General features: G+C 41.1%; 1 protein-coding gene across 2 annotated transcripts; it reads right to left on the bottom strand.

Annotated features, from left to right (window-relative positions):
• Positions 1-1,808: 1,808 nt before the first annotated feature.
• On the bottom strand, positions 1,809-26,336 carry serpinh2 (serine (or cysteine) peptidase inhibitor, clade H, member 2). 2 transcript variants are annotated; one of them, XM_042512405.1, is made up of 5 exons: positions 26,229-26,336; positions 24,219-24,850; positions 18,155-18,247; positions 17,316-17,548; positions 1,809-3,148 (listed from the first exon to the last, which is right to left on the bottom strand). In XM_042512405.1, exons 2-5 carry the CDS (start codon positions 24,841-24,843, stop codon positions 2,843-2,845), a joined length of 1,257 nt encoding a protein of 418 aa, XP_042368339.1. In that variant the 5' UTR covers positions 24,844-24,850; positions 26,229-26,336; the 3' UTR covers positions 1,809-2,842. The 2 variants fall into 2 exon arrangements, with proteins under 2 accessions (XP_042368339.1, XP_042368340.1); XM_042512406.1 differs by lacking the exon at positions 18,155-18,247.
• Between the last annotated feature and the right edge of the window lie 737 nt (positions 26,337-27,073).

Below are 27,073 nucleotides of genomic sequence, written 5' to 3'. Positions count from 1 at the left end.
ACTTTTGTATACTTTCGCCTTGGGTTGAAAATCTGATTGTAGATCTTTTTTTTTTGAAAGCTTCTTTACTTTTGATACTATCTAATGTATAATTAATGGAAAGTTTATCGCTTTAAACAAGCGGTACCTCAGAAGTACAGATACTTTTGACAATCTAACTTGGAATACTGTATTCATTTTGAAATATATAAAAAGCATCGTGGCATGGGGAATTTCACGGCTGCTCCCTTTGAAAATACATTTAATTACTATTTTTAAGGATAATTATATTCTAAAACCTATACAGTCTCGCACAAATCACTTTGGTAGGGGAATTATTTGTGTTAATTGGTTGGAAATTTCCTCCTAAAAGCTGTCATCTAGAGACAAATCATTTCCTATTGTGCAAATATTGGCTCAGTATCATAATTTAAATGGAAATAAGCATAAGCATATGTAAACTGGCCAATTAAGAAATCAAATCAATTGGCCTGTGTGCATTTCAAGGCTTACCTCGCAGCTTTGAAGCACTTTGCTGGTGACAGTAGACACTGAAAAAAAGGGTCCTTATGCAGTTTCCATCATACAGCTGTGCGTTGAGAAGCCCTTGAAAAGAAGAAAATGATTAAGTATTAAAATCATCAATCTTTCATGAGTGGAAAAATGGTAAAACATAAACATTTGTACCAAAAGACAGGATATAGAGCCCACACATATTTATTTTATTGCAAAGTCCCTTAAAAAACATATTATTACACTGGTATATTAAAACTAACTTCAAAGTAGGGGATACAGTGCATGTAGCTGTTCTATGGATTGCTGAGAAATGCTTTCCTTACCTTTCCTTGTGAGCGGATGTAGACATGCATGTGTTCGTCAGTGTTGTGAAGTGAATAAAATGTGAAGGTGAGTCAGCGGGGAGCTGGTGTTGGAATGAGCAGGATTGATGTGCTCACAGCGGACGGCCTCGGATCCATCATTGGCTTGTCTAAACCGGGCTCCCGGGTTTATTCAGTGTGGAGTATACCTGCAGTATGGTGCCCTTTACAAGTCTCTGCTGCACAGGAGGCCACTGCAGAGGTCATTGTGGTCGCTTTATTCACACATGAATGCACACGCGAACAGTACACGAACACGAACACACACACACACACACACACACACACACAGACGTGCACGACACCTACTGTTGCTGAGCAGACCTGTGCAGAGGGCTAAATTAGGAACAAAGCTGTAATAGCCAAGTGTTACTGGAACAGAGTCGTTGAATGCTGTGCATCAGACGCACCAGCTGTGCGTCTAGACGTCATTACTTAGCCCTGTAACAGAACAGATGTGGCACACACTTTCACTTTGAAGAAAATAAACATTTTCTGGTACCAGATTTTGACAGCATCAAGCAAAAAAGGTCATACTGTACACAGTGAGTGTTTGTGTGAATAGACACTTCTATTATAACGCAAAAGCAGCCTATGTAGTTGGACAGAAATGTACTGTAATGTAGCATTTTTGATCAGATACACACCTTTTTGTGTGTTTGGGGAGTTTTGTTGACAGAGTTGTTGCCTCACTTTCTAGGAACTGCCAGCCTGTCCTGTGTTGCCCCTTAAAAATTCAATAACTGATGCTGGTTCAGGGCTTTAAATCTGCTTCCATACACCCTTGAGGCTCAATGTCAGCCAATTCGGTTCAGGGTGGAAGTAAAAAAAAATAAAATAAAAGTAAAAAATAGCCTCCTGTCTTGGTTTGTATCAGTGCTGTTGAGACAGATGGAGCTGTGGCAGTCTATGTAAATTACATATTGATTAAACATGTTTTGATGATTGATTGGTTTGTATCAAATAGAAATATTTATTTAAAAAAAAAACCCACCATATGAAATATCAAACAATCACTTTTGCTTCTATAGTTCACTCACATATCAAATCAATCCCCTCAGGTGCTTTAAAAAAACAAATATACAAATGGAAATCCATACCCCTTTGAACTGCTGTAATCACCCTAAATATTAAGTTGTTACATTTAAGTCGAGCGATGTCAGTCATGTTTGGTTCCAGCGGCATAACGGTGTCATTGATCCCTGATGGTATTAAGAGATTAAAAGGTTCCCCCGTCCTCTCCGTGTTGTTGACAAGCGTTGTGACTCATTACGGCCATTAGCATTAAGCTGGCTCATCAATAAGCACTTGGACGATCCATCAGTCTTCCTCTGATGTAGCCCAGGGGACTCCGCCATAGGTCCCCGCCAGCACCGAGCGCAGCCGCGTGGGCACCCTTGATCTGTCGGTCAACCGTGCACATACACACACACTCATCTGCCATTGTGTCTGCCTGACAGGGAGGATTCAAGTGTCACTGCGAGCTTCTATTTGTTAAGTTCTTTGTTGATGCTGCTGTAAGTGTTGGGTGAGTGCAACCACTTCTGCATGTCAGCATCTTTGTGTTTGTCAGTGCATTCTTGTCATTTTGTTTTGTGTCGACTTGATCACTGAGGCCTTGTATGTATGTGTGTGTGTGTGTGTGTGTGCACGCGCGTGTGTGCGCGGGAGAGACAATGCAGCAAGTCTTTCCAAGTTTTTGTGCTGTATCTGTCAACTTTAGTAATGTCTTGTACTGTATTTTTATGTATGCCATGTAGGTGTCTGTATGTGTGTGTGTGTGTAACTGTCGGGTATGGCAGTGTCAGTGTCAGTCAGTGCCAGACTATGCAGTGTCAATGTATGACAGCCAGCCGTAGTCTGATGTGATAGTGTGCCACAGTGAATGACAATGTCTCGACTTAGAAACCAGTGTTGTCTTTGAGAGCAAGAGTGTAAGAAACAGAGCCAAAATAGACAAGAGAAGGGATAGATGTTGATGGGTATTACAGCTCATCGTGAATGGATTCTCCTTCTGCGTGGTCCAGAGCTCCCATCATCAGCAGGGCGCCGGTAGCGTTGTCTCTAACAAAAATGATAAAGGGGTGATCAGCATAAAACAGCTTGGGCTTTTCTATGTTCTCCTCCTCCAGATCTGCGGCTCCTTTCCCAGCTTGAGCAGCCAGCTCAAGGGAAGCCCAGTGCAAGACCCCACCCAGGTGGAGTTTCCCCTTGCCCTTGTCGGACACCCCGGAGAAATCGGCAGCCTTCTGGTCCCAAGCGTCAGTCAAGCCCAGAGCAGACAACTGTTTCTGGAATGAAAAAAAAAAAAAACAAAGGGATGGAATTTATGCGCTGCCTTGAATTCCCCCAAAGCTTTGAGGCCACACTATATAGAGACGTCCTGCAAGCGAACAAGCAGCTGCCAGGACACTGATCAATTATGCACGCAAGGAGACCAAACAACGAGTGGGAGGGAAAGCACATTTTAAAATTTCATGATGCTGTGACCCTCAGAAGTAGGAGAAACACACTGCCCTTCCTGAAACTCGCCACACCATTATCGTAAACATACCCTGCAGAAAGCAGTCAATCAGTAACTTTTTTTTAAAGGAGTTTGGGACCATCATGTTTATTTACTTTCTATCCCCCAAAAATTCGAGACGGGAAGGAGGCTGACAGTTGCCCTTGTTGTGAGCTGGCAGAACAAAGTGGGCGACAGGCAGAGAGGAGACGGAAGGAGGAAGCAGAGGATGAATAATTTAAGAGTGATGCCCCGTGACCTCAGCACCTCCTTTGTTTTGGCTCTGATATGAATTCCACAGAAAGTCGTCGTCATGACAGGTAGTTTATCCTCCCATGGCAGAGGGCCACTCACAGTGACAGGCTTCTCCAGGGGCCAGATGAGAGCATGTGTGGGTGTGAGCGTGCGGACTTGTGTGTGGATGTGCGTGGAGGCCACGGCTGGAAGGAAAGTTGCAGAGGGAGACGAGTGGGTAAAGATCATGTTTTCTAGCATTGTTTAAGCTTTTGCTGATCAAACTCTTTATTGGAAATACTGGCAGACGAAAACAGTAAATTATTTAGAGCAGAGATTCCCAACTGGTCCAGCTGCTGGGTCCAGATTTCTACTTTGTCAGTAGTTCAAGGTCCGCACAAAAGAAAATTACCACATATTCAATTTTATTTGACAAAATGGAAATAACATGAAGGCCTAACACAGAATGAAATAAAACATATTACTAGAATAAAGTGCTATTAGTTTAAACCATGTTTTTTTTTTAAGGATTTTTGTTTTTTAGAATATTTTTTTTTTTTTTACAATGGGTTTTTTAAAATGATTTTCTTTTTTTTGTGATTTTCTTTTTCTATAAAAATGTTTTGTTTTTGGGTGATTTTTAAATAAAACCTGTGGGTCTGCCAAAATAAAAATCGCCAAAATGTCACTATTTTCACAGCCAGAAACTGTAAAAAAAATTTTTTTAAAAAACTGTAGCTTTGGGGAGGGTAAAAAAAACAAACAAACCATAACAAACAAACAGCCAACCCCTTCCCTTGCGCCTATTGTCATTTTTGGAAAAAAAAGCCACATAATACAAAAACAGGGTACAAAATAGTAACTGTTCTCAAAAAAAACCCCAAAAAAAACACACCTCTCACTCTACAGCACGAAATCACATTTCAAAATAAAAGCTCTGTGCTGTAAATTCATTGTACTTCAACAAAAAGTGCTTTTTTTTTACAAGCATGGTCATGAGTCACTTGTGAACTATTTAGAATGGGTGTGCGACCCACCTTTGGACCATGCCCCACCAGTTGGGAACCACCGTTTTAGTGGAGTTGTCAGAGTTAATGTAAATGCTTTGTGGGTGCTGCCTCGCTGACTTTGGCCCTCTCTGCAAAACCACATCATTATAGCTCTGGATAATACTGCTCACCACGTGCTAATGGACAATCGTAATGACCCATGTCTGCTTTAGTACTTAAAAGTTCAGACGCGCACACGAGAGGAAGTCCAACTGGATCATGTCGGCTTAAGCCTAAACATGAAATAAGCACATGTATATACGCTTGTAGGCATCTGTCAATCCCATTCAAGTGTTTTCATGCAAAGCTCCCTCTCCACAGACACACACACCTCCTGCTCTAATGCACTTCTATTGTCCTCATCCATTATTCCTCCACTCCTTCCTCTCTTCCTCCACTCGCTACCACTACATCACTGTCTTCCTCTGCTGCTCTGCCACTTGGCTGGCATCCCCATCCCTCATCTGCCCCGCCTGCCTCTATTTTATCCCACTCTGTCTCTCTCTGCCTCTGCTCCTAGCTCAGTCTTTTTTCCTGCGGCCTCATCCTTCTCTTTCTCTGACAGGGCCCCGGCTCAGCCCACGGTACACATCGCTCTCTCAACTTCTCCATCTCCGTCTGCAATCATCTCCAGGTTTTTCTGCTCCTTATCTAACGAGGAAACAGACTTAAGCCGGTGGATTCCCAAGATTGCTGAAGACAAATGTGTGCGTGAGGAAAAAGGCTTCTGTGTCACCCACGTAAACCCTTCCCCGTTTTCTTCACCACAATTCCATGAGGACCCAGCTCGCTTGGCCTACAGTCGTGCAGGTGCCACTATGAAGCATATAAATAGTACAAACCAACCCCACGACTCCCTCTCTGACTCTCTTGCTCTGCACGTCAAGGCAAAAGCACTCGGTTAATTTTTTTTTAAGCTGTAACGCGTTTAAAAATTAAGGCACCCCGTGGCGCTGCGCTGGGAAACAGACCAGGGGTGTCAGAGGAGCCTGTGGAGGCCTCGTGCACCACCGAGGTGTGGCACTGCATTATATGGGGAGAAAAAAACCTCTGGGAGGTGCTCTTTGGCTGCCCTTTCTCTCTGAAGCACCACATGAATCTTAGATGGAACAGCATTGGGCCGACTGCTGATGCCTTGCACACAGCATCAACGAGCTATTTGTCTGCGAGTGAGAGCCACAGGCATTGTCAGCTGGTGGTTTCCTCTGTGTGTGTGTGTGTGTGTGTGTGTGTGTGTGTGTGTGTGTGTTAGGCTTACTCGGCCTACAGCGGTGCAGTCTAACCGGGCCTGAGGTAGCATGGCATCAACCCTCAGGCGTGCAGCACTCAGCTTCACATTATTTCAGCTTGATGGTTGAGCCCACTAAGTAGCTTGTTGGGTGTACCTGTGGGGGTTTTAAGGGGATAGGTTGTGGCAGCCGGGACATGTTACAACTCTATCGGTGAGGAGACACTGCAGCTGATGGTATAAGACAGAGCACGCATAATATTGACAATGGGGGTAAAAAAAGACAGATGAGAAGAAAGCAGAGATCAAAAAGGTAGACTATTGCTTAACACTGCTCCTTTTATATTAGCTGCTGCTCACAAACTATAGGACTCAAGCTGGGAAAAGAGCTTAAAATGATCAAAAACTCAGAAAGACTACACACCACACATAACAACTACTTCCACTATCGTCAGGTATTTTCAATTTTTTATATTATTTTCAGCTGTCAAATAGGAAGACGTGCCAAGCAACTTAGTAAAGAGAACAACAGTTAGGTAACGGCCAACATCCAATGAAAAGTCTTGTATAGTTGTGCATTGAACTGAATGCACTTACGTGACTACTTTGATATTGATTATATTCTGGATTTATTATTTGCTCGATGAAAAGTCAGAAAGTAGTTTAAAACAAACAAAATATTATGAGTCCTAAAAGATGACGTATTCAGTTGACAATTAGCAATGATGCCAATGCCATAATAATGAAAAAACCTAGAAAATGTTTTCTGCAATGATGTAAAACAGAAAAAAACAAGAAAAATTCTAACAAATAAGGAGGTGGAACTAAAATCTATATGCTATTTTTGATTAAAAAAGTTCTGAAGGGGAGACACCACAGATGAACAGGGTAAAATCTTTTAAATTATTGATATCACCATTAAACTTTTCTGGTTAATTGCTTGCCAAAGACAATTGTTGGGTATACAACAAGATTTCTGAAAATGAATGTTTACATATGTAAACAAGGCATTATCTCATTAAATATGTGGTAATTTGTACACATTTCCAGCACAAAAACACAAAAAGAGTCAAAGGTTTTTACAGAGGGAATTTTCTGTCTCTCTTTTTATTACTCCATAAATCAGGAAACACCGTCTTTAAAATAAAAATCAATTTTCAACATGTTTTTACATATAAGGCTATGAATAATATGTGATTAAAACCCTCTGTAAAAACTTTAAGAGTATAGAGAGAAACAAAAGTGGAAAGTTTATTATATGTAAGTGCCGCTGAGGTGGAGATTTATGGTTAAGAGTATGAGAAAAGGGTCATTTTGAGAAAACCTCCTTTAAAAGACTATATTATCAAACATTATTAAGAAAAAAAAAGACACAACCTAAAAAAAATTAACCAACAAATATCACCACCAAACCTCCCCATCTGATTACTTACATTAAGACAATTATTTTTGTATTCCAAGTTTTGCAAAGAGGCATTGTCCAATGATATATTGTCTTTTCGCATACATTTCCAAAACAGAAATCTAAGATAAACACCTAAATGTGTATTTCATACATTTTCTTTCAAGTAGTGTTATGGAGACAAAATAACCCAAAATCCCAAGAGATTTTAATTTTCATTGTAAATGCATATCGATTCCAAATGTTGGTTATCGGTCTCATTAACCATTAATAATCGGTATCAGCCCTCAAAAACAAATATCGGTCGACCCCTACTGAGGACCTTTGTTGCATGTCATCCCCTTCACTCTCCCCTTGTTTCCTGTCTGCCTCTTTCACGTCCAACAAAAGTGAGGATGCCAAGATAAATATATAAATAATTAATAAATCTTGATGCATCGTCTGCATCAGAACGCAAACCAGAAGCTATGATTTAACCTCCTAACATCAACATAAGCTGACCTGACTGAAACAAAATAAATCCAACATGGTCCAAACAACTGTAAAGTCCACATCGTGACTATAAAAAGTCCAAAAATCACAAAAACTAGTGGTAAAACGTCTACTGCTCCTGCACAGTTTACACCTCCTGTTCCCTCAGGCTTCCTAATCACGCCCGCCCAAATGATTCTTTTAAGCTATCGCCACCTTAAACAACCACAGACGTGTTCTGCTTAATTCAATACTGCCCTTAACATTCTGTGTGGGTGGTTTCAAGTATGCAGTATGTGGCACTGGCATCATCACAGCTCCATTTCACGGACACATTTGATGCAGGCTTTAAAAAAAAAATAAATAGAAACCCTTCTCTTTCTATCTGCTCTCTTGAGGCTTCAAAGCCTCTCTATCTCTTTATTGAGTCTCATCAGTGATACCGCTATTGGTATCTTATTTACATGGGCTTTTACCTCTTTTTGCACGGTCAATGCGCTCTCATTCACTCGCTCACACATACCCATGAACTGCTTTTTATTCCACAAGGCTGTTTTACCGCAAATGAAAAAGGACAAAAAAGAAAAGAAAAAAAAGCCTTAGCTTTTAGCGAGATATTTAAGCAATGGCCATGGAACACATCTGATTAATTCATATGATGCAGGGCAGTGGTAGCGGTGTTAAAACAGCTGTCCCTCGACACTGTATACTGCGGAGTGCGCTCTTGTAAATATTTGATGGCCTTTTGACCTCATTAGCCGTGATTGAGTGAGCTCTCCGGTGCACACTCATATGTCTTAGTCACCGACTGGAGATGCGGCTGGAATGGAGCTCGACCATTAGTGTGTGCGTGCGTGTGGCCTGGTCAGCACTGGATCAGAGACGGAGGGAGAGAGCGATGAGGGTGGTTTATCCACTGACCTCTGGGCCAGGCTTGTTAAGAGGGTTCTCCGTCTCCCGACTACAGACTCCGACACAGTCTGCCCTTCACCAGAGGAGAGCGCCACAAATAGGAGGACAGGGAGAAAGAGAAAGGCAGAATCCTGCGGCTATTTATAGTTCTCAGTGACGCTTTCCACCTTGTCCCCGAGCAATCATTGACCCCCCTCGTCCTCCTCCACCTCTTCAGCTCACTTGCCTGCGAATGTCACTTCTATTTAGGTCAGCGGAGCCAACGTGCGGCCGCTGACTGATGGCGTATCACAGTCACATGTGAGACCTACAAAAAGGAATTAGATCTCTGGGAGTGATATGAAAGAGAGGACAGAGGTGAGGGAGGGAATGGGTGCAAATCCATGTTGCGTGACCCAGAGGTGCGTGATTTTGTTTGCTCTCATTTGCCCCGCACTAGTGTTAGGGTTGGCGTACACACACTACGATCTTCTGTTTGTCCAGATGCCGCCCTCTAATCTCATGGCCGTCCCAAGCGCTGACAGACAGAGTGGTAAACAGCATTAACGCGCAGTGATGAGCAATTATTTGCCCGAGCCAATTGGAAAAATGATCGTCAGAGAAGACATGGCAGGCTGTCACTGGCCAGAGGGGTCGGGACGGACAGATGAAATGAGATTGGAGTGGGTCGAGGGTTTGTTCAGAGCTTCATTCCTTTCATAATGATTCCTCGAATGCGCCTCTTTTTTCTTTTCAAACAGAGGCAGACAACTCTTGACGAGTCAGAGAAGCGGAGGCCGAAACATTCAAGTACTTGCCGGTAATTAGGTTATGTAATGAGAGCAAAGTACAGCGAATTTTAGTTGTTTACAAGAGTTGAAAGTTTGTTTTTTTTTTCCTTCTGTCTGGCAAACTCTCTCACGGAGACAAAAGAGGATTTGTGCAACAGTGCAACAGTACGTTTTCTGCTCTTTCCCTGGCAAAGTCGCGGCTGTGTCAAAAAGAGTTGTTTCAAGCTTTAGTTCTAGATTACAGCCTCCTCCCCAGAGTGTCCTGACAATGTTAATGTCAAAAGCTTGTTCTTCAGGGCATTGCTCGTGGAATAACATGGCAGCACAACTCTTCAGAGATGTTTGTTAAACTAGAAGGAGGCCAAAGTGGATTTCATCAGTCAATGATGAGGTTACAACGTACATCCACAGAGGACATGGTAATAGGTTCCAGTCAGTGTACCTTGCCCTAAGGAAATGGATTTTACTGACATGCCCTCTGTATCTGTCAGGTTCAACTAACCTCTCTCTCTCTCTTTCTCTCTCACAATGTCTTTCTTACTCATCCACAACAGTCAAACCTCCAACTCCTGTCTCTCGCTGACTCAAAAAGTGTGTCCAGACTGAACGCAAAGCCAATGGAAACATGCAAATGGATCCAAACTTAAGTGAACTAAGAGGTGGAGACGCATCCATGCAATTTGAAAATGTTTTAACTTAATTTTCAAAAAAGCACTCATCCAGACATTGTGTGACTCCACTTCATAATCGTACAAAATGACAAATAATACAAGGTGAAAATCTGCTTTGCATTCAAACTTAATGTATCTTCAGGTTCGTCTCTTGCTGGTGAGTAATGGTGAGCAACAGAGATGTCTGAAGAAGATTTTAATGGTCCGGCGCTATCTTAAATGCCAATCCTTTCTTTACTGTGTTTTGCTCACCTAAGCCTGATCTACTTTATGACAGCCAGTCTTCACAGTGTGAGCCTTTTTGCTGAACGCACTAACAAATCTGTTAAAAAAATAAAAAATCATCACCCTTGACAGTATAAATGGGAACAAGAAGGTCATATTTTTTGTATTTATTTGAAACAGCTGACATTCTGTGACAAATTTTACTTTATTTTTTAATGATTGTAATGTGAAAAAAGTCAGCGTTGCAGAGTGGGTTCTAACCAATGGAGTCCACCATGATGTACGGTAGATAAGGATGGACAAACCCAACTCTGGCTCTAGATGGGGTCATCTGCCTTTTTGCATCAGCGGCCGTAGTTCTTCTATAGCTGGGCACAAAGAAGTTTCAGCTGGTTGCAATCTGCAACTTTTCCACTAAATGTCACTTAATTCAACGCACTACAATTTAAGTTACTGGATGATAGGGCTGAACAGTGAGGGTGGAAAAAGTTATCACGATTTTTTTTTGACCAATACTGCAATAGAGTATGTTTTTCCTCATCTGTATTACCCCAAACACACAAGCAATATATCCTTCTATTGTATGAGCTACACAACATTGGAAACCATCAATATACACTGCTTTTTTAAGAGGGCCAGGCCTACGTGTTCTGATACAATGAGATGAATTGATGCATGATATGAATCACATTCTCTGTTAAGCTGTTGAATTCTTCAAGCCTTGTAAACATGTAATATAATCATCACAACCTGAATAATATCTGACAAAAGAACAACCACGCAACACAGAACAACAGGCCAGCTGTGGACACTCAAATATGCAAAAGAAATATGAATCTTACTGGCCTCCAGTCAGTTACAGTATTGTAATAAATCGCACAAACTAAAGTGCACACTGACTGTGGCTATACCTCTCGCCTTGTTGTAAACACCTTGTTAAAAGTTCTTGCATCAAGACGCACACAGAGTCTCTTCTCCAACTGCCAGCACCTTGTCTGCTCCCAGCACATCCACAGTGGGAAAGTTCTTTTGCTTTACTACACTCTCTACAGCAAATAATGTAACACATAAATGTGAATGCATTAAAAGCTGTTCTTGTCTATTTTCATACTGTAGCACTGCAAAATAAAAGCTGGCATGTGGCATTTTACGAGTTGCTTTCTTTGTCAATTCTCATCTAGAGGTGTTTCCAGCCTAGTTGTTATTGGGTTTTTTTTTTAGCCGTAGCTTTTGTGACTTGAAAATTGCAGGCTATTACGTTGCGATGTCAGACTGAATGTAATTAATTATTCAGCCCTACTTGTTGATAGACCAAAATTTAACTTGGCTGTTGTCAGGTGTGTGTGCACTCAGCCAAAGATCATTTGTGAGGGAAGAGCGTCTATTGAGTGACGCACTGATGAATCCAAACTTTGAGTTTCTGTAGTTCCGACATGGTGTTAGCACTTGTCTATTCATCAATTTATAGTTTAGAACCAAGACCATCAATATTTGCATGCAGCTCGTAAAAAATCAGGCACACATACAAAAAGCTTGACAGAAACATCCCTAGTGGGTGCATTGTTTGGTAACTGCAAATGAAAGAAGTTAACAGCAGAACTATGCCTGTAACTAATGTCAGTACAATACACTTGAAAAGGAAACTTTCTTTTTGCCATGACCCACATCAGGAGGATATTCTCCAAGGTGTGGAGGCCTGTGTGATTCTAGCAACTTGTCTGTGCCCTTGCCCCTGCTACGGACCCCTTGCCCTGGTCAAATACGTGCTCTTACACTGGCTCGACAACTCTCCAACCTTTCAGTCAGCAGCCCGACACAGCCTCCGGTCTGGCCTGTGTGAACCTTAACAAGCCCCATGCACTCACATTAGCATCAGCGGCCACTAAGCTGCTGCCTGTCTGCCTGGTGCTCCTCCTGGCTTCCTGTCTTCTGACTCAGACCAGCTACCTGCTGACTCTGGGGCCAAGAGGAGCACAGATACAGGCAGACTACCAGCTGGGCGGTGGCATGACCTTTGTGCTCCTGCAAAAGGAAGTCTGTGGGAGGCTTTGGAAGCCCACAGAGGAGCCACAGGTCATGGTCATCCTCGGGCCCCTCTTAGCCTCCTAGCAGCCAGGGTTTGATTCCCTGCTGAAGACTGTTACAGCCCAATGCTGTGAGTACAGCTGGATGCCCATCACCTCAAGGGAGAGAGGAGAAGTGTAGGAAGACGTGACATTTGAACTCACCAGAGTCAGAGTCTGCATTGAACTGGAAAGGGCAAGCCAGGCCACTGCTTCAGTTACTAAGAGCACTAAAGAGGAAAAAAGAGAAAGAAGGAAAAGTAGGCAAGAAGCAGAGGCCACAGGTGAAGAACGCATGAAGAAGGACAACAAAGAGAAAGACCCTGCATTAGAGAAATACTGCAGAACATGGAGGCAGAGCAGCAAGAGAGGATAGAACAGAGCCAAGTGAGGAGGAAGAGGAAAGACATATGAATAGAGAAAAAATTACTCTTGAAGGGGAAGAGAAAGGGAACGGAGATAAGCAGAGTGCGAGTCAGGAAGAGGAGGTGGCCGAGACAGAGGCACGGAACAAAAAAGAGGAGACGTGCAAAAAGCAAAGAGGATGAAAAAGGCAAAGAAACAATGAGAATGATGACTGGATTTCTTGGAGATATAAGAAACCGTATCAGGTGAAGTGAAAAATGATGCAGTGTGTGGAAACAGGAAATGAATGAAAGATAGAAAACTAAAGGAAAGAAAGTACAATAGAGGCTGCATGAAGGGATTCACTCTGTCAAATTCCACTACAGTATTAAAAGAAGCTAAGAAACAGCTTCTCCAGTCCATGTTTAATGTGCTGTATAAGCATATCACCTCTATTCGCTGTATGAAATACAAATGCAGGGAACATGGATTAAAAGACAAAAGAATGAACCAGTGTAACTCCTGACTACCTGTAGATCCCCTTCGGAAAAAAACCCACCACAAACCCTGTTGCTAGGGCAGGTGAGGTGAGTGTTAAAATTAGGCTAATACAAGATGGACTGCGCCTGCTGGGGACGGAGCATCTGGTTGTTCACACTCACTCCGGATTTGCCAGAGCCAGCCAAGGCCCTTGGGGAAAATTCAGGAGCAACAGCTCATGCGGCAGTGTTGTAGCTGCATGCACACCAGAGGGAGAGGGAAAAGCATGCATCACAAACCTAGATGTACCTCGTTTAAAGACATGACCCTAAAATGGAACAGGGTGTCTCATGGCTAGATTGTAAAATTCAGTGAGATTAAAAAAAAACTACTAAAGGCCCTCTATTGCACTCTACGGCTGGATTATACCAACAAGGATTACTTAAAAACTCTCTTAAAATGATGAAGGATTAAATTCAACCCCATTTTTAAATCTCAGTTTCGTTTTTACTTAGGTTAAATTGAATTCTGTTGCACCACAACTTTAAACTGTGATCCAGGGTTAACTTTAAACATACAGTTGAGGTGGTTTAACTGTTACAATGGCTGCCTTTTTGAGATGGAATTAAGCAAAATAATCAACTTCCCTGAAGAAAATTAAAAGACAGACTCAACCCACTTGACTTTTATAATGATGATGAATTTTTGTCAAGATACCGTGCGCCAAGGACACTGTTTTGGAGCTGGACAGAAAGGCTGGCCAACTGCCAAACTTTTTTTTATGTTCTCTGGTTTGGCAATATTGTGCCATTATTTCAGCCTACAAGTTTCTCAAAGAACATAAAATGTCAATATGAAATAATACAAAGAAAAAGACCAAAAACAAAAAAAAAAACAATAAGCAACAAAAGCGATAAAACAACAAATAAAAGTAAATAAAACAAATAAAACATGATTTAAAAAGGTTATAATAAAATAAAAATAAATTAATTAAATAAAAATGGGTTAATGGGTTTTAAGAAGTGATTTAAAAGAAGTCACTGATTCTGTGAGCCTTATGTAATGATTATTGTTATGGAAAAGCTGCCATTTAAATGGATAACGCCCCCCGTCCAACTATCTTTTATACTTACTAGATGCATGCTGTTGTATTTATTTATTGAAGTATTTCTGTTTTAATATGTCCTTTGATAGGACGCTTGTCTCTATTTATCAAACTCAGTTCAAATTCTGTTAAAATAAATAAACTTGGCTTTACTAAAGCGAGATTCATCTTTGACGGTGCAACAGAGCTCCACTTAATTTTTAATCTGGATTTACTCATTTTAACCCTAGTTTTACTAAACTCTGATTAAAGCTAATCTTAGATTAAATTTATCCTTGTTGGTGCAACCCAAACTTTCTCAGCTTTTCAAATGAGGCAAAAAAAAATCAGCTAAGTCTTAAATCTAAACATTTCAGAGCAGACAGCAGAAATACCACTCAGCCAGCCATAGAAGACAGGAATGATGTAATAGCCTGACCTATATAGGCCTCAAAGTATGAGAAATATACTATATGGGATACAAAAACATTATGATGTGATTTATTTATAGCTAGAGTGTATCACGGAGCAAGGCATCACAATTAAATGAATTAATAATTGATGGAGGCTGAGGTCAAGTGTATTCCATCCTTCTGTAAGGGCATGTGCCCACAGAGCGCTTTTATTTGGCAGAAAAGCCAAAGGGTGCTTCATAAAAAAATCACTTGGATTATATTTATATTTATGACAACAATATCTTGACATTAACAGCAGCTTGTTAGTGAAGGTAACTCTACATTGACAGAAGCTTGCTGACACAGGCAACAGGCTTATAACCCATATGGTGATAAAAGCACAACAATCACCCGCAACATTCAGTGTCGTTGTTGTACATGTGATCGGCAAATGACAAAAACGCAGAAAAAGACACCAAAATTAAATAAATCACACCATTCATTTTGTCTGCTGTTCACAAGGAATCTTCTATCGTTTCTCAAACAAACAGAAGCACATGGCTACTTACGACGCTTAATCACGTCATCGGACTATAAACCAGGCAGTCGGACCTCGGTTGGATATTTAATAAATCGGTCTTCCCTGGCTGGCATTATGTAGTGTTCCATGCAGCGGTGGCTTTATGATGGTAATGAGGGCATAATCCGCTAAGAAGAACAAGCTGCTTTTGTTTCTTAATGGTTGCACAGTACACAATTTTAAGAGAACTGTAACCCGCAATACATCCCCTTTGTTATCCTGGGAAAAAGTACCACACTGCCTTAAAAAACTGCAGAGTTTCAGGAGTTGATTTGTTTGGGGAAACTTTATAAACTCTGAAAAGCTGTTTACTGCAAAATTCTTAATTGTTTTCCCACTCTTGTAAATTCGGCAAATCAAGTACAGCAAAGTTATGCAATCTGTATATAAAGTCCTGAGGCCTAAACTACAAAGCAGGTTCATCATATCCAGAATATCTTTTGATTATCTGGCTTTACTAACCCTAACATTGGCCATCTGGATACCCGCTGTAACAAAGCTGGTTATCAACTCATTAGGTCAATTCTGGATTTTCCTATCCAGCCACGAGCATTTCAATGCGAAAGAGTTGGGGTTGCTAATCACAAGCGACATCATCAGAACCATGAATGAAGTACCTTATGAGATGAAACACTAATGCTAATTTCTTGTTTAATGGACAGCAAAAGTCATATTCACCAGATAATCTCACAGTAGCATTAGAAAACATGGAAACACAAATATTCAAAGTAGGCCAAGGCTTACAATACAAGTAGGTAATATTATATATGACTTAAGTACAGAGTGAGTATGTTTTGTGATTTAGTTGGATGATGAAGGATCTATTTTAAATATGTCACATAAAACACTTAAAACAATGCCAGACTTTCTTCTACCAAAGTAAAGCGTGTAAATGACAAGGTCTGACCAAAATGCTGCATTTATAACCATGGGAGCCAATTAACAGTGTGCATAATTTTTATCTTTGGTTGTTATTTCGGTTCTTATCACACAGGTGTCTCATTTAGTTCTGAGCCGCAGTGATGGAATCAGGGTGTAAAATCAGCCACGCTGTCAGCAATCACTCCAGGGATAAAATTAACGTTACACAATTTCGATGCAGCTAATAACGTCATAATGTGTTGTTGTGAACAAGCTCTCTGTTTGACTACATTGCTGTCTTGTTTCTTCTTTTGTGACAAATAAACAATCAAACAGGAGAATAATGGAGGGCTAAAACAACATGCCAGGGCCAGATGACCTCTATGACCCCCGTCTTCCCAGATAAATATATGTTTTTAATGGATTTGCATGATTCTTATGGGTCGCATTTCAAGGTCGAAAAAAAAAAATTAATTGAGAATTAATCCAGAAAAATCACATCCCTGATTGTGATAGTTTCTGACTGACATATGGTGCAGCTTGGGACACGTCACAGTGACAACAACAGCACCTCTAAAAAGTTTAGTACTTTTCAACTTGAAGAAGAAACAAAATCTGTGCAGTATCTTTTCTCTAGGCGGCCACATGTACTCTTTCTGTTCATTGGTAAACAATTGGAAAAAGACGCTGGAACTCGAACCCCCCCCCCCCAAAAAAAAAAAACAAACTACATGTGGACCACAGACAGTATATAAAGATGGACAACATGAAAGTTACCCCAAAGAGTAGCTTTTCAACCTCGATCACCTCCTGGTGTCTGTCTGCAATATAAGCCATAAAGCCTGCCCCTCCACGTTAGTGAATGGGAAATAAGCCAAACTAATAACTCCAAGTTATTCAATTCTACAAAATGAGGATGAGCAAAATGAGAACAGCCAATCCATGCACTCATGTTCGATGGTCGAACAGGTGTTTTGACAGGAACTCCCCCACCACGGATATTGCTACTGCATTGACTCCAGCTCTGAATAAAGCACAAGATGGCAGCAGCTGGGATATTATAGCTTCACATAAACATAGAGGGAGTGAGTTGGGACTTGTTATCCATCTATATATAGAAGTTTAAACTTACCTTGACTTTTGAGTACCCTAACATACCAAAGGGTTAAAGTTGTTTTTACTAACCTGCAGACTGAGTGTGCTGGTGATGTTCGCCTTGGGCATTGAGATGGTCATACTGGTGATATTGGTCTTCTCCAGCCACTTGGACAGCAGCTCAAGGGTCAGCAGCTTCTCCAACCTCGCAAGACTCTCGACGTGGAAGGGCAGCAGGAGCACCATGCTGGCCTTGCCCCCGCTTAGAGGCGCCTCCAAGACCTGTACCATGTTTTCAATGTCTTCATGGTGACGGTAAAAACCTGGAGGAAATGACAGGCGGAGGCATGCACTGAGGTGAGGAAAGATCAGAGTCAAGGAGAGAAATTTGCCATAATGTAACATTCTTGCTTTTCAGCAGTAGTTCAGAGCAGTAGTTCTCCACAGCAGCTCTTTTGGAAGTTCAGGCTTGCAATTTCGGCTGTGTCACTGCAGTCACTTGGAGAGCTCTCACTTTCCCTAAATGAACTGAGCTTAAGGAGAAAACACTACAGAGCTGAATCCATTCAAACATAATGTGAATGCAACTTTAGACAGTATGACAAAGGATCACTAAGATAATCTTTTTCATAAATTGAAAATGACATTATACTATAACATTAAACACAATACAACGTATGCCTCTAACACCTTTTAATGCCGCAGAAAATTCGCTCTGCCTTGCTGTTGTTTTAAGACAATGCATAAAATATGAAAAGCGTGTTAAATAAATCATAAGGTACACTGTGATAAATAGGAGAGAAGCAGATTGGACCTTACAGATGTTCAAGCCATTTTAGAACTCAAATTGCTTTTCGCTGCATTTATTTGCTGGCAGGAGTACAGCAGTGACAGACTGTTTTTTGGGCTGTTTTTTTTTTTTTTTTTACCTGCTCTGTGCATCATCATCACTTTGGTGTATTTCTTCCCCAAGAAGGTACGATGATCTGTGCTCTCACCGCTGAACTCTCTCTCCCACAGCCCTGAGCAAACAGCCAAACAAACAGAGGACAGAGCCATTTTGAATTCAGGATGCCTGACATGGGTAGGCTGTGAGAAAATACTGAATTATAGCACAATGTGAGAAGGTGGACACCAGCTTAAACAATGCCATGTTCATAAAATACATACAGACCTCATACAGAGTGACATTAGCTGACACTGCTCATGAATTATCAATATGTACTGGCCATTAAAAACTGTCTACTCTCCTCAAAGCTGCTGAGTTGAGTGCTGTACTGAGGCAGTTATGAGGTCCTTAAGGCCACAACGTCCCATTCACTGTGCACCACATCCCACTTGGCCCTGCTAACCCCTGACAGCTGTCAATTTAGGAGGGGCTGAGAGTGGTGGAATTACTGTTGTAATAACCTCACAACACATTCCCAAAGCCGCCGACCCATTTGATTGTGCAGGGGACACTGGATGGAGTGAGGAGGTCAACAGATTATGACTTGTACTTATGTCACTCTTTGTGAATGACGCCTGGGGACGGCTAGGGCTGCAACTAATGATTTTTATCATCGATTTATTGATCGCCACACCCATGACACAATACTAACATGAAAGGAGGTCAAAAATAATCAAATGGCTCATTTGCCCTGATAAATTCTATAGACCAATTTCTTGGCTTTATCGTGAAATACTTGCACTGGACAAAGCATGCAGTTTTTTCTGTTCTACAGATCATCAATATAAATTATTCTTTTCAATGTTTACAAAAATAGTGACAAATACCCATTGCAAAGTGACCACTTCAACTTGCTTGTGTGGGCGAATAAACAATCCCACGCAATTCAAAGTAACATTTAAATAATTACACGACAATCCATACAATGTTTGTCAAGGCCTGTCAGTAGACACCAAAAATATCAACCTAATGGTAGCGCTACAGAAAAAAAAAAGGAGAAATTTCAAGGGTCTGTATCCAATGTTGTGCTGATACATTTGGTAGATTCTGGACTAAACCACCTGTTTGTGGTGCTACAGGAAAATTCAGGGAATCACCAAAGTCAGTAGCATTCATCCTCTGGGGACCATGAATGTCTGCTCAAAATCCCATGGCAGTCCATCCAATAGTTGATGAGATATTTCAGTCTATATAGCCATCACTAAAGCCACATTGCTTGTCATATTTTTATGGATATTGATTAAATAAATATTGCAAGCATAAAGTTCATAATCAAATATTGAGCAGAGGCTGACTTATTGCAACATTTCGTCTGTATGGCTTTCAAACTCTTCTCCCCTAATAGTTCTATCAGCTTTATATTCGCCAAACCTTGGGAAAGCTCCACACAAGACCTTACACAGCACATAAACTTCATCTGTGATATCTGAGCCACTTTATTTTGTTTAACTGACAATTTAGAATGATGCATTTTCTGTTGACTAACTGTTTCAACACAAGGGGTGGCATTCCCCAAAAAAACCACCCAGCCTCCACTGGACCGCCTACAAAAACAAGCCGCAGCAGAACGACATGTGATTCTCCCTCCCAGGCATGCTAGCGCAAGTCACAGACATTCGCTCCGCTTCCTTTAACATCAGAGAGTGGAATATGATCGCTCTGGAATTCAAAAACTACTGGCTGAAGATTACCTAAAGTGGCAGCCGTGTTGTTGGAATGATGTCATAATGAGGAGTAACTTCCCCACAGTATGTATACATGCGTGAGCAGGGATTTTAATGACCTCACTGGGCTGCACAGCACTCTCTGTTGATCTCTGCGTGTGGCTCGGTGGCCTTGTGTCTAGACGAGCGGGTCTGCTTTGGGTTTGCATGCATCCTTTTATAGGACAGCGCTGCTGCGGAGGGATCACTTGAAACCTGAATCCATTAATATCCATCAACAATAAACAATGAGACAATTGCACAGCGAAGGAATCCAATCGCTCACAGGCTCCCCAATTCATACTGTAAACTTCAGCAAAAAAAAAACAGAGAAGAATCAATGAGAACGACCTGCTCCCTCTCCTCCCTCATCAACTTTTGATTACAAGTAGTTGTGGTATTTCAGAAGCTATTATTAGAGGTAAAATATGTGGGGACTTGTTATTCTCTCTCGCCTTTTCTTTCCTCTAGTTCCCCATGTTGCCGCGTTATCTTGTGTATAAGTTTCTCTCTACTGTGTTTTTTTTCCCCCTTCGCAATCTTATTTTTCTTCTTCCGTCTTCCAGTGTTTGTTTGTCTAAAACAGGAACAAAGCCTGAATTAATTAACTAGTTTGGACTGGAACTCCCAAGGTAGGCCTTTTACATCCCTCCACTATGTCTGTCAATCTCTTTCGCTCTCTCAGCAGGCCACCCTCTCTTTCTTTACTTTTCGCAGTTTTTGCTCTTTACTTTTCTCCCCACCTCTCTTTGTCCCCTTCCCACCCAGAAATCGCTCCTGACACTGCTCTTTCTCTGCAGTCCTCTTGCCGCTCTCTTTGCATTAACCATCTCTTCACTATAAACATGTTCCACTACTAATTGCCCCTGACCTTTCCCTTTCTTTGAATGTTGTGTGCAGCCCAGGGAAGAAGGGACAGCAAAGAGCTTTTTTTTTCTTTTAATTCTCCCCTTCAATAATTAACTAAAGGGAATGAAAGTGAAACAAACAAAAACGGACAAGGAAGCAGATGCCTGTTCAGTGCCAAAAGAAATCCCGGCACCATCTCTGAAACCATTACATTATCACACACTATGAATTGCCTAAGGACCGTGAAATCAAAGACAAATAAAAAAAAAAGAAGTTACAACACACCAGAGGCAGCCAGTACGAGCAAGAAGCAAACTATCGACCACTTGTGAATTATGAATCAAAACTAAAGAATCCAATTTTACGTAATCTAATTTGGGCGCCGCAATCTGCTGTATAATCTAATTTGTATACTTCCTACACAAAATTAATGAACCGACCAACGAGGGTCGGCTCACAGAAAAACTAATTTCGTAATGAAGTCAAAACATCAAACAAAGAAAATTAATTAAATTGCTTATCAATGTATAGTCTGTCAGGGAATGTTATTTTCAAAAGGCTGTCTATCTGTTGGCAACCTGTTTTCACTTCAGCCGCCTCGCCTTCTTTGCACCTAATAAAAAGAATACCTGCAGGAGGAAACAGAAGGAGGAGAGGCAGACAGACTCAGATAATGATGTGGTAAGGAAGAGGAAGAGGAGACAGGGGTAGATAAGACACGCGATAAACAATGACAAAAGCACAAAAAAAAGAGACAAACGCCACAAAAAGTACAAGAGAAAGGACATATTTAACGCGTCATTGTCTTTTGTGGAGACTGCAAACAAAAATGAGATCAGCAAGCATGCGAATGTTGGCTCTGAGAAAGAGAGAGATGGTAGATTACACTCCTGAAAAGTTGTCAAGAAAATGGAAAACAAGCTATGTGCTATTTCCCTGACTCATGAGGAATAAAAATATAGTTTTACACATACTGCCACCCTTTAACAGCCAAATAAAGTTTGAATATTGAATATTCTGACTCTTTAACCTTTAAAGGTGCCATATTGTAAAAAGTCAGATGTATTTTTCTCAATATAAAGCAGGTATAGGTGCAGTTTAAATACTGTGATTGTATCAAAATGCTCAATCCACAGAGAAATGCATTCATTCTATCCTCAGACACTTTACCTCTAAACTCGTTCAACAAGCCATCAGGATTTCCATGAAGTTGTGATGTCACAAATACACTACATAGACAGTTTCACACTTGAAACATAAAATCACTAAATGGGTCCCTTTGACTTTTCCTGTTGGAATACATGGGACATATAATACAATAAACAATATTTTCCTTGTTACAGTGTGTAATGACATTAGCTGACAGGAAGTAAACACAGACCCAAGCTGTTGCCAATGGGTCGTACACATGCCGCTTCTTTTGCGCACTCCATTCTATTGTTTTCAATTGAGACACGCAGCAATCGTGCACATAAGCCACACCGACACTGTCACATCATGCACGCAGGGCACAACAGCCGCACCCTTAGATGAACAGAATTCAACTTCTGGAACACAGCAGTGCACACCGCAAGTCATGTGAAGAGGAACAATCACTCTCAGTCGGCAGATGTCTCCCCTTTCTTCCGTAAATATCAGACAGAGAAATTGATCATTTTAATGCAGGGATAACCTGAGCTTGACATCTCTGTCACAGACTATATTTTAGGTCCAATACACTCTGAAACACCTGGAAGATCAGCTGCACTCAGGATTTCTGCTAAGAGGGCTATGATGCGGTGCTGTTTATGGTTGCTTAGCAACTTCAGACGCTAACCTGCCACTGTGCTCATAAAAGTTGACAGAGAATGGACACAAGACTAGCACCAAGTGCCTGACCTCAAATTTTCCAGGCGGTTAAAGACAAGGCCTCTAACAATGCAATTCCAGAGAAATGCTCTATAATGGTAGGAAGCGGCGGTCAACTGATATTCCTTTTACATGGCCGATACACATAAGTAGTTAATGAGGCCAATAACTGATATTTGGAATAGATATGCATTTACAATAAAACTGAAAATCTCTCTGTCAATATTCAGAATTTGGAATATAACAAAGTCCAACACAAAGCTTTGTTTAAATGTTCAATCAAAACTAAAACTTCAAACATCAAACACAGAAAGTTCCCAGCAACTTTTTATTTATTGTTTTTTTCACTGAAGTCAAGGGAAAACTTAAATTAAAAAAAATAGCTCCCTTAAGTTTGCAAAGCACTTTCTTTGTATTTTTTAGTAAAGTAATTTCATAGGCTATCAATAAAATAAAATACAGATGAAGATAATCAGCAAAATGCCAAATTCAATCCCAATAATCGTCCAGGCTGATAATCTGTGAACCCGTAGTAGGAAGTGCTACTTTCCCCGCTGCTATGATACACAAAGATCATACATCTGAAACAGTTAAAAATGCTGCCCGATCTGAGCAGACTGGGCTTTTTCAGGAGGGGGGCTTAAAGAGACAAGCACTAAAGCAAAACGTTTCAGATACAAGATTACTACAGGTGTATTCAAGCAGATGGTGTGACAATTTTTTTTTTCTTTCACCATGAAAGCATGTAAACCAAGAACCCAAAAATTTGCATAATATGGGACCTTTAATATTACTTTGTAAAAAGGCACAGTGATGAACTTCAGGTAAGGATTACATGGATATGACTTGGGAGTGCAACACACAGATGGGCTGTCTAACTGACTGCATTCGCACCGAAACATTGACTAGTTCCCTCCACTGTGGACCCATCACAAAGAACAGATCCGAGCCAAGCTGTGCCGCCGCAGACTTGGAGCGCTCTGAGCACAGATGTTCGGCACGACACCGAGGGAGAGAGTCTGGACACTTGTTACTCAATTATTTAAGATGACACATCACCCCCCAATGGAAGATGAATAAGCTCTCAGTGATAGACCCCAGAATCATCCTTTATCTGCTGTGTCCACCAGCTGGAATCCACCTCATGCACGCACACAGAAACACATACTGAGACGTGCATGCTGCACACAGGTGGGCATGCTGGCACACACAATGCAGCGGGCAAACTGGCATGTAGGCTCCCAGTGCTGTCTGAACACTGGAAACGGTACATGTGCGACACCATATTAATATTCTAAGACTACTCATCTGATGCAGCAAACATCTTATATGGAAACATTACATAATTACAAATTACTCCACAATTACAAAGCACACCAGTCCATTTCCCCATTGCCCAGTGCAGCCTAGCTGCTATCTTACATGTCTACATCAAGCCAGTTATGCACCATAATGAAATATTCAGTGGCTCTAAAGTTGCATCATTTAGAGTCACAGTCAGGGCTGTTTTGGGCACAAATGAAGACATGTTTGCATACTATTTTACAATTATCATTTCCCAACTAATGGCACATTTTCCAAGATTTTGTGACCACAGATATGATGAATATGTGTATGTATTTACTGTGCACTGTTTCCACATACCTTTAAAGCGCAGGGCATTGGCCACTATCAGAGCGCCAGCCTTAGCTTGGATATCATCTGCCAAAGGAGCTTCCTCCAGCCCACCGAGCCCAGTTTTAGCCCAGCCACGGAGCTGCTTTAGGTCAGCCTTGGAATCACCTTTTCCCAGTGGCTGATGCTGCAGTCCGAACCTGGCCTGGCTCTCCTTCACAAATGCCTGGCTGACTGGAGGAGCTTGCTTGGAAAACAGAGCCGAGGATGTGTGCAGGTGAAAGCTGGTACCATTGGCTGCAGTGAAGCTCTTCAACGCCCCGGACAGGAGCTCCCCAGCCTTGGCGATGGATGGAGTCTTGAGGAGGTCTTGGAGCTGGCTGGAGGTGGCGCCCGCTGAACCTCCACCCAGCGCCCCGAGCGAGGAAGCAAGTAGCAGAGGGGAGAAGAGGGTGTTTACAGAGCTCGAGTCAGAGCGGAGCGCCCGGTACAGATGCAAACCAAGATCCCAGGTGGGGTCACCCAGAGGAGGAGGTGGGCGGGGTGGAGTGCTGGTTGGGGCAGCAGGGCTCTTTTTGGATGAATCAGCCGCGCTGCCCTGTACCAGAAGGACTGGGAAAGAAATGAGGATGAAGATAGGAAGCTTGGGCGGCATGGCAGATCTAGAGAAAATCACAGAAAGGAGACTCAGCATTACAGTTTTTATCATTTGTGTCCATTAAGAAGTTACATTTTCAAAACAGGTCACTAGAAGCTGAAGCTGCTGACCAAAATGACTCATTTTGTTTGCAAAATGCTTTAAAACTCAAAAAACATGCAACAAAAGCAAATATTGCCATCAATCAACACAACTTTGGTCAAATCTGTGTATTCCTTCAATCAATCATTACACAGTTGACAACAAAAAATAAAAAATTATGCTGTCATATATAAACCGGTTTAAGTAGTTTGTGCTCTATGCCTGAGCCTTTTGTTGATACTTTTTATCATAGCATGAATTTACCCAATCTGCATTTGCCATTTTTTACATCCTTTCGAAAAAAGGATTTTTTTTTTTTTTTAAAAAGTTCATACAAATTGCAAGAATACACATAAACAGCATTTCAAATTTAAAGTTCTGTGCTGCAAATCCTCTACACTTACTAGCTTGTTCATGCATGTTCAGCAGTAACTTGCTGTCCATTCAGAATGAACCTACAACCCAGCTTTGGACTGCGACCCACCAGTTGGGAACCACTGCTTTAGAGATTAAAAATCCAAGTAATTTCTATCAACTGTGCATAGATGTTGTTTTTTTTTTGTTAAACACAGCTAATCCAATAGAATTCTGTGTATCTTTATGAGATCAGTGTTAACTGTTTTAGAAAGGGTGCGAAAAATGAGTGAAACCCATGAAAAAGTGCCGACACATTTGCAAGAGACGACTTCTGCTGTGCTAAGAAGGTGATAATGAAGATCAAGTGGATCCCAGTTTCATTCGTTGTTCTAGCAATAGACAAAAACTGTAGTATCAGTGTGTGTGTGTGTGTGTGTGTGTGTGACAATGATAGAAATTAAGAAGATGCATTCTCTCATTTACAAAACAAAGAACATTTCATTACACCCATTTTGACTGATTTTTAACAGTGTAATGGTAGTGCTCATGCTGTTATTGCACTGTTCATATTTGAGATAAAGCAATATAAACACTGCCTAAGGGTTCCCTCTTTGCTGTGAAGCTACTTGTGCAAACAGCAGCCCTTACTCCTACAGTGCCACAGCAGTAAACTTGATTTTGTAAATTCCTTCCCACTTGGCAACACGGTTATTATCTCACCCGCTGCGGGAAAACCAGAATGACAATTAACTTTGATGAAGTTTCAAAAGAAGCTTTTTGGGAAATGCGTTTCACCATCTTGCCTTACATAAACTGATTTTGCCGAGCGGGTGACGGTAGTGACGCGAAACAGCTGCTCCCGAGCCCAGCCTGCTCTGTTATGATTCCCGAAGACCTCCAAGCTCAAAGGGGAAAAAGGAAAAAGCGCATTTAGTTGAATTTACCGTTAATTTATTCAAGTTTGTCCCTCTCCTCCGCTGTTGTCCGTTCAGCTGTGTCCTCCACAGGAAGCGGGGCTGCTGCTGGTTCAGACGTGGCAGCACATAGAGGAAGTTTACCGTCTCCCCTCACCTTCACCCCGGGAGAGATTTCTGCGTTTCCCGAAACTTCCATGAAGCAGCTTCTGTGCGCAGTTTGACAAAACAGAAACGAGCAAAACGACAGCTGAAGAAAAGTTAGATAAAACCAAACAAATATCCCAAACACCCCGCAACCACAGTGATACGTAGTCTTTTCGACAACAAAATCCGAAAAACCGGTAAAAGTGTAAGGCTGTGAAAAAGCACCATAAAAGTCTTAGTCTCCTGTTTTTAAGGCATTACACATAACCAGTGCTGGAATATAACAAAGTAAATATACTCAGGCATTGTACTTAAGTATGAATTACTTGTACTTAAGTATTTTCTTTTCATATTACAAAATATTTTTACTCGTCTAGCTACATTTAAGAGGGAAATATTGTATATATATTTAAATATTATATTGTATATATATTCAAATATTACTTTTCATTTCACTTTATTTATCTGACAGCTTTAGTTGTTTCACAAATTAAGACTGTTGCAGAAAAACAGAAGGGTTTTTAAAATATGTTTTGTTATATGTTAAATTGACTAACTGTTTATAGAAGTACAGGTGCAACAATTATTTGATTAACAAATCAGTCAATTAACAGAAAATGAAATGCGAATCTGTTGATAAAAATGTAAGAATTTTTTTGGGGGGTATTATTCAATTTTGTTGTTTTAAATTAGTTTTTTTTTTTTCCTTTTGGGGAGGGGGGTGTTTT

This window comes from Plectropomus leopardus, chromosome 23 (genome assembly GCF_008729295.1).
Source record: "Plectropomus leopardus isolate mb chromosome 23, YSFRI_Pleo_2.0, whole genome shotgun sequence".
Classification (NCBI taxonomy): domain Eukaryota; kingdom Metazoa; phylum Chordata; class Actinopteri; order Perciformes; family Serranidae; genus Plectropomus; species Plectropomus leopardus.
Note: the sequence above shows the minus strand (reverse complement) of the source record. Positions and strands in the feature narration are given on the sequence as shown.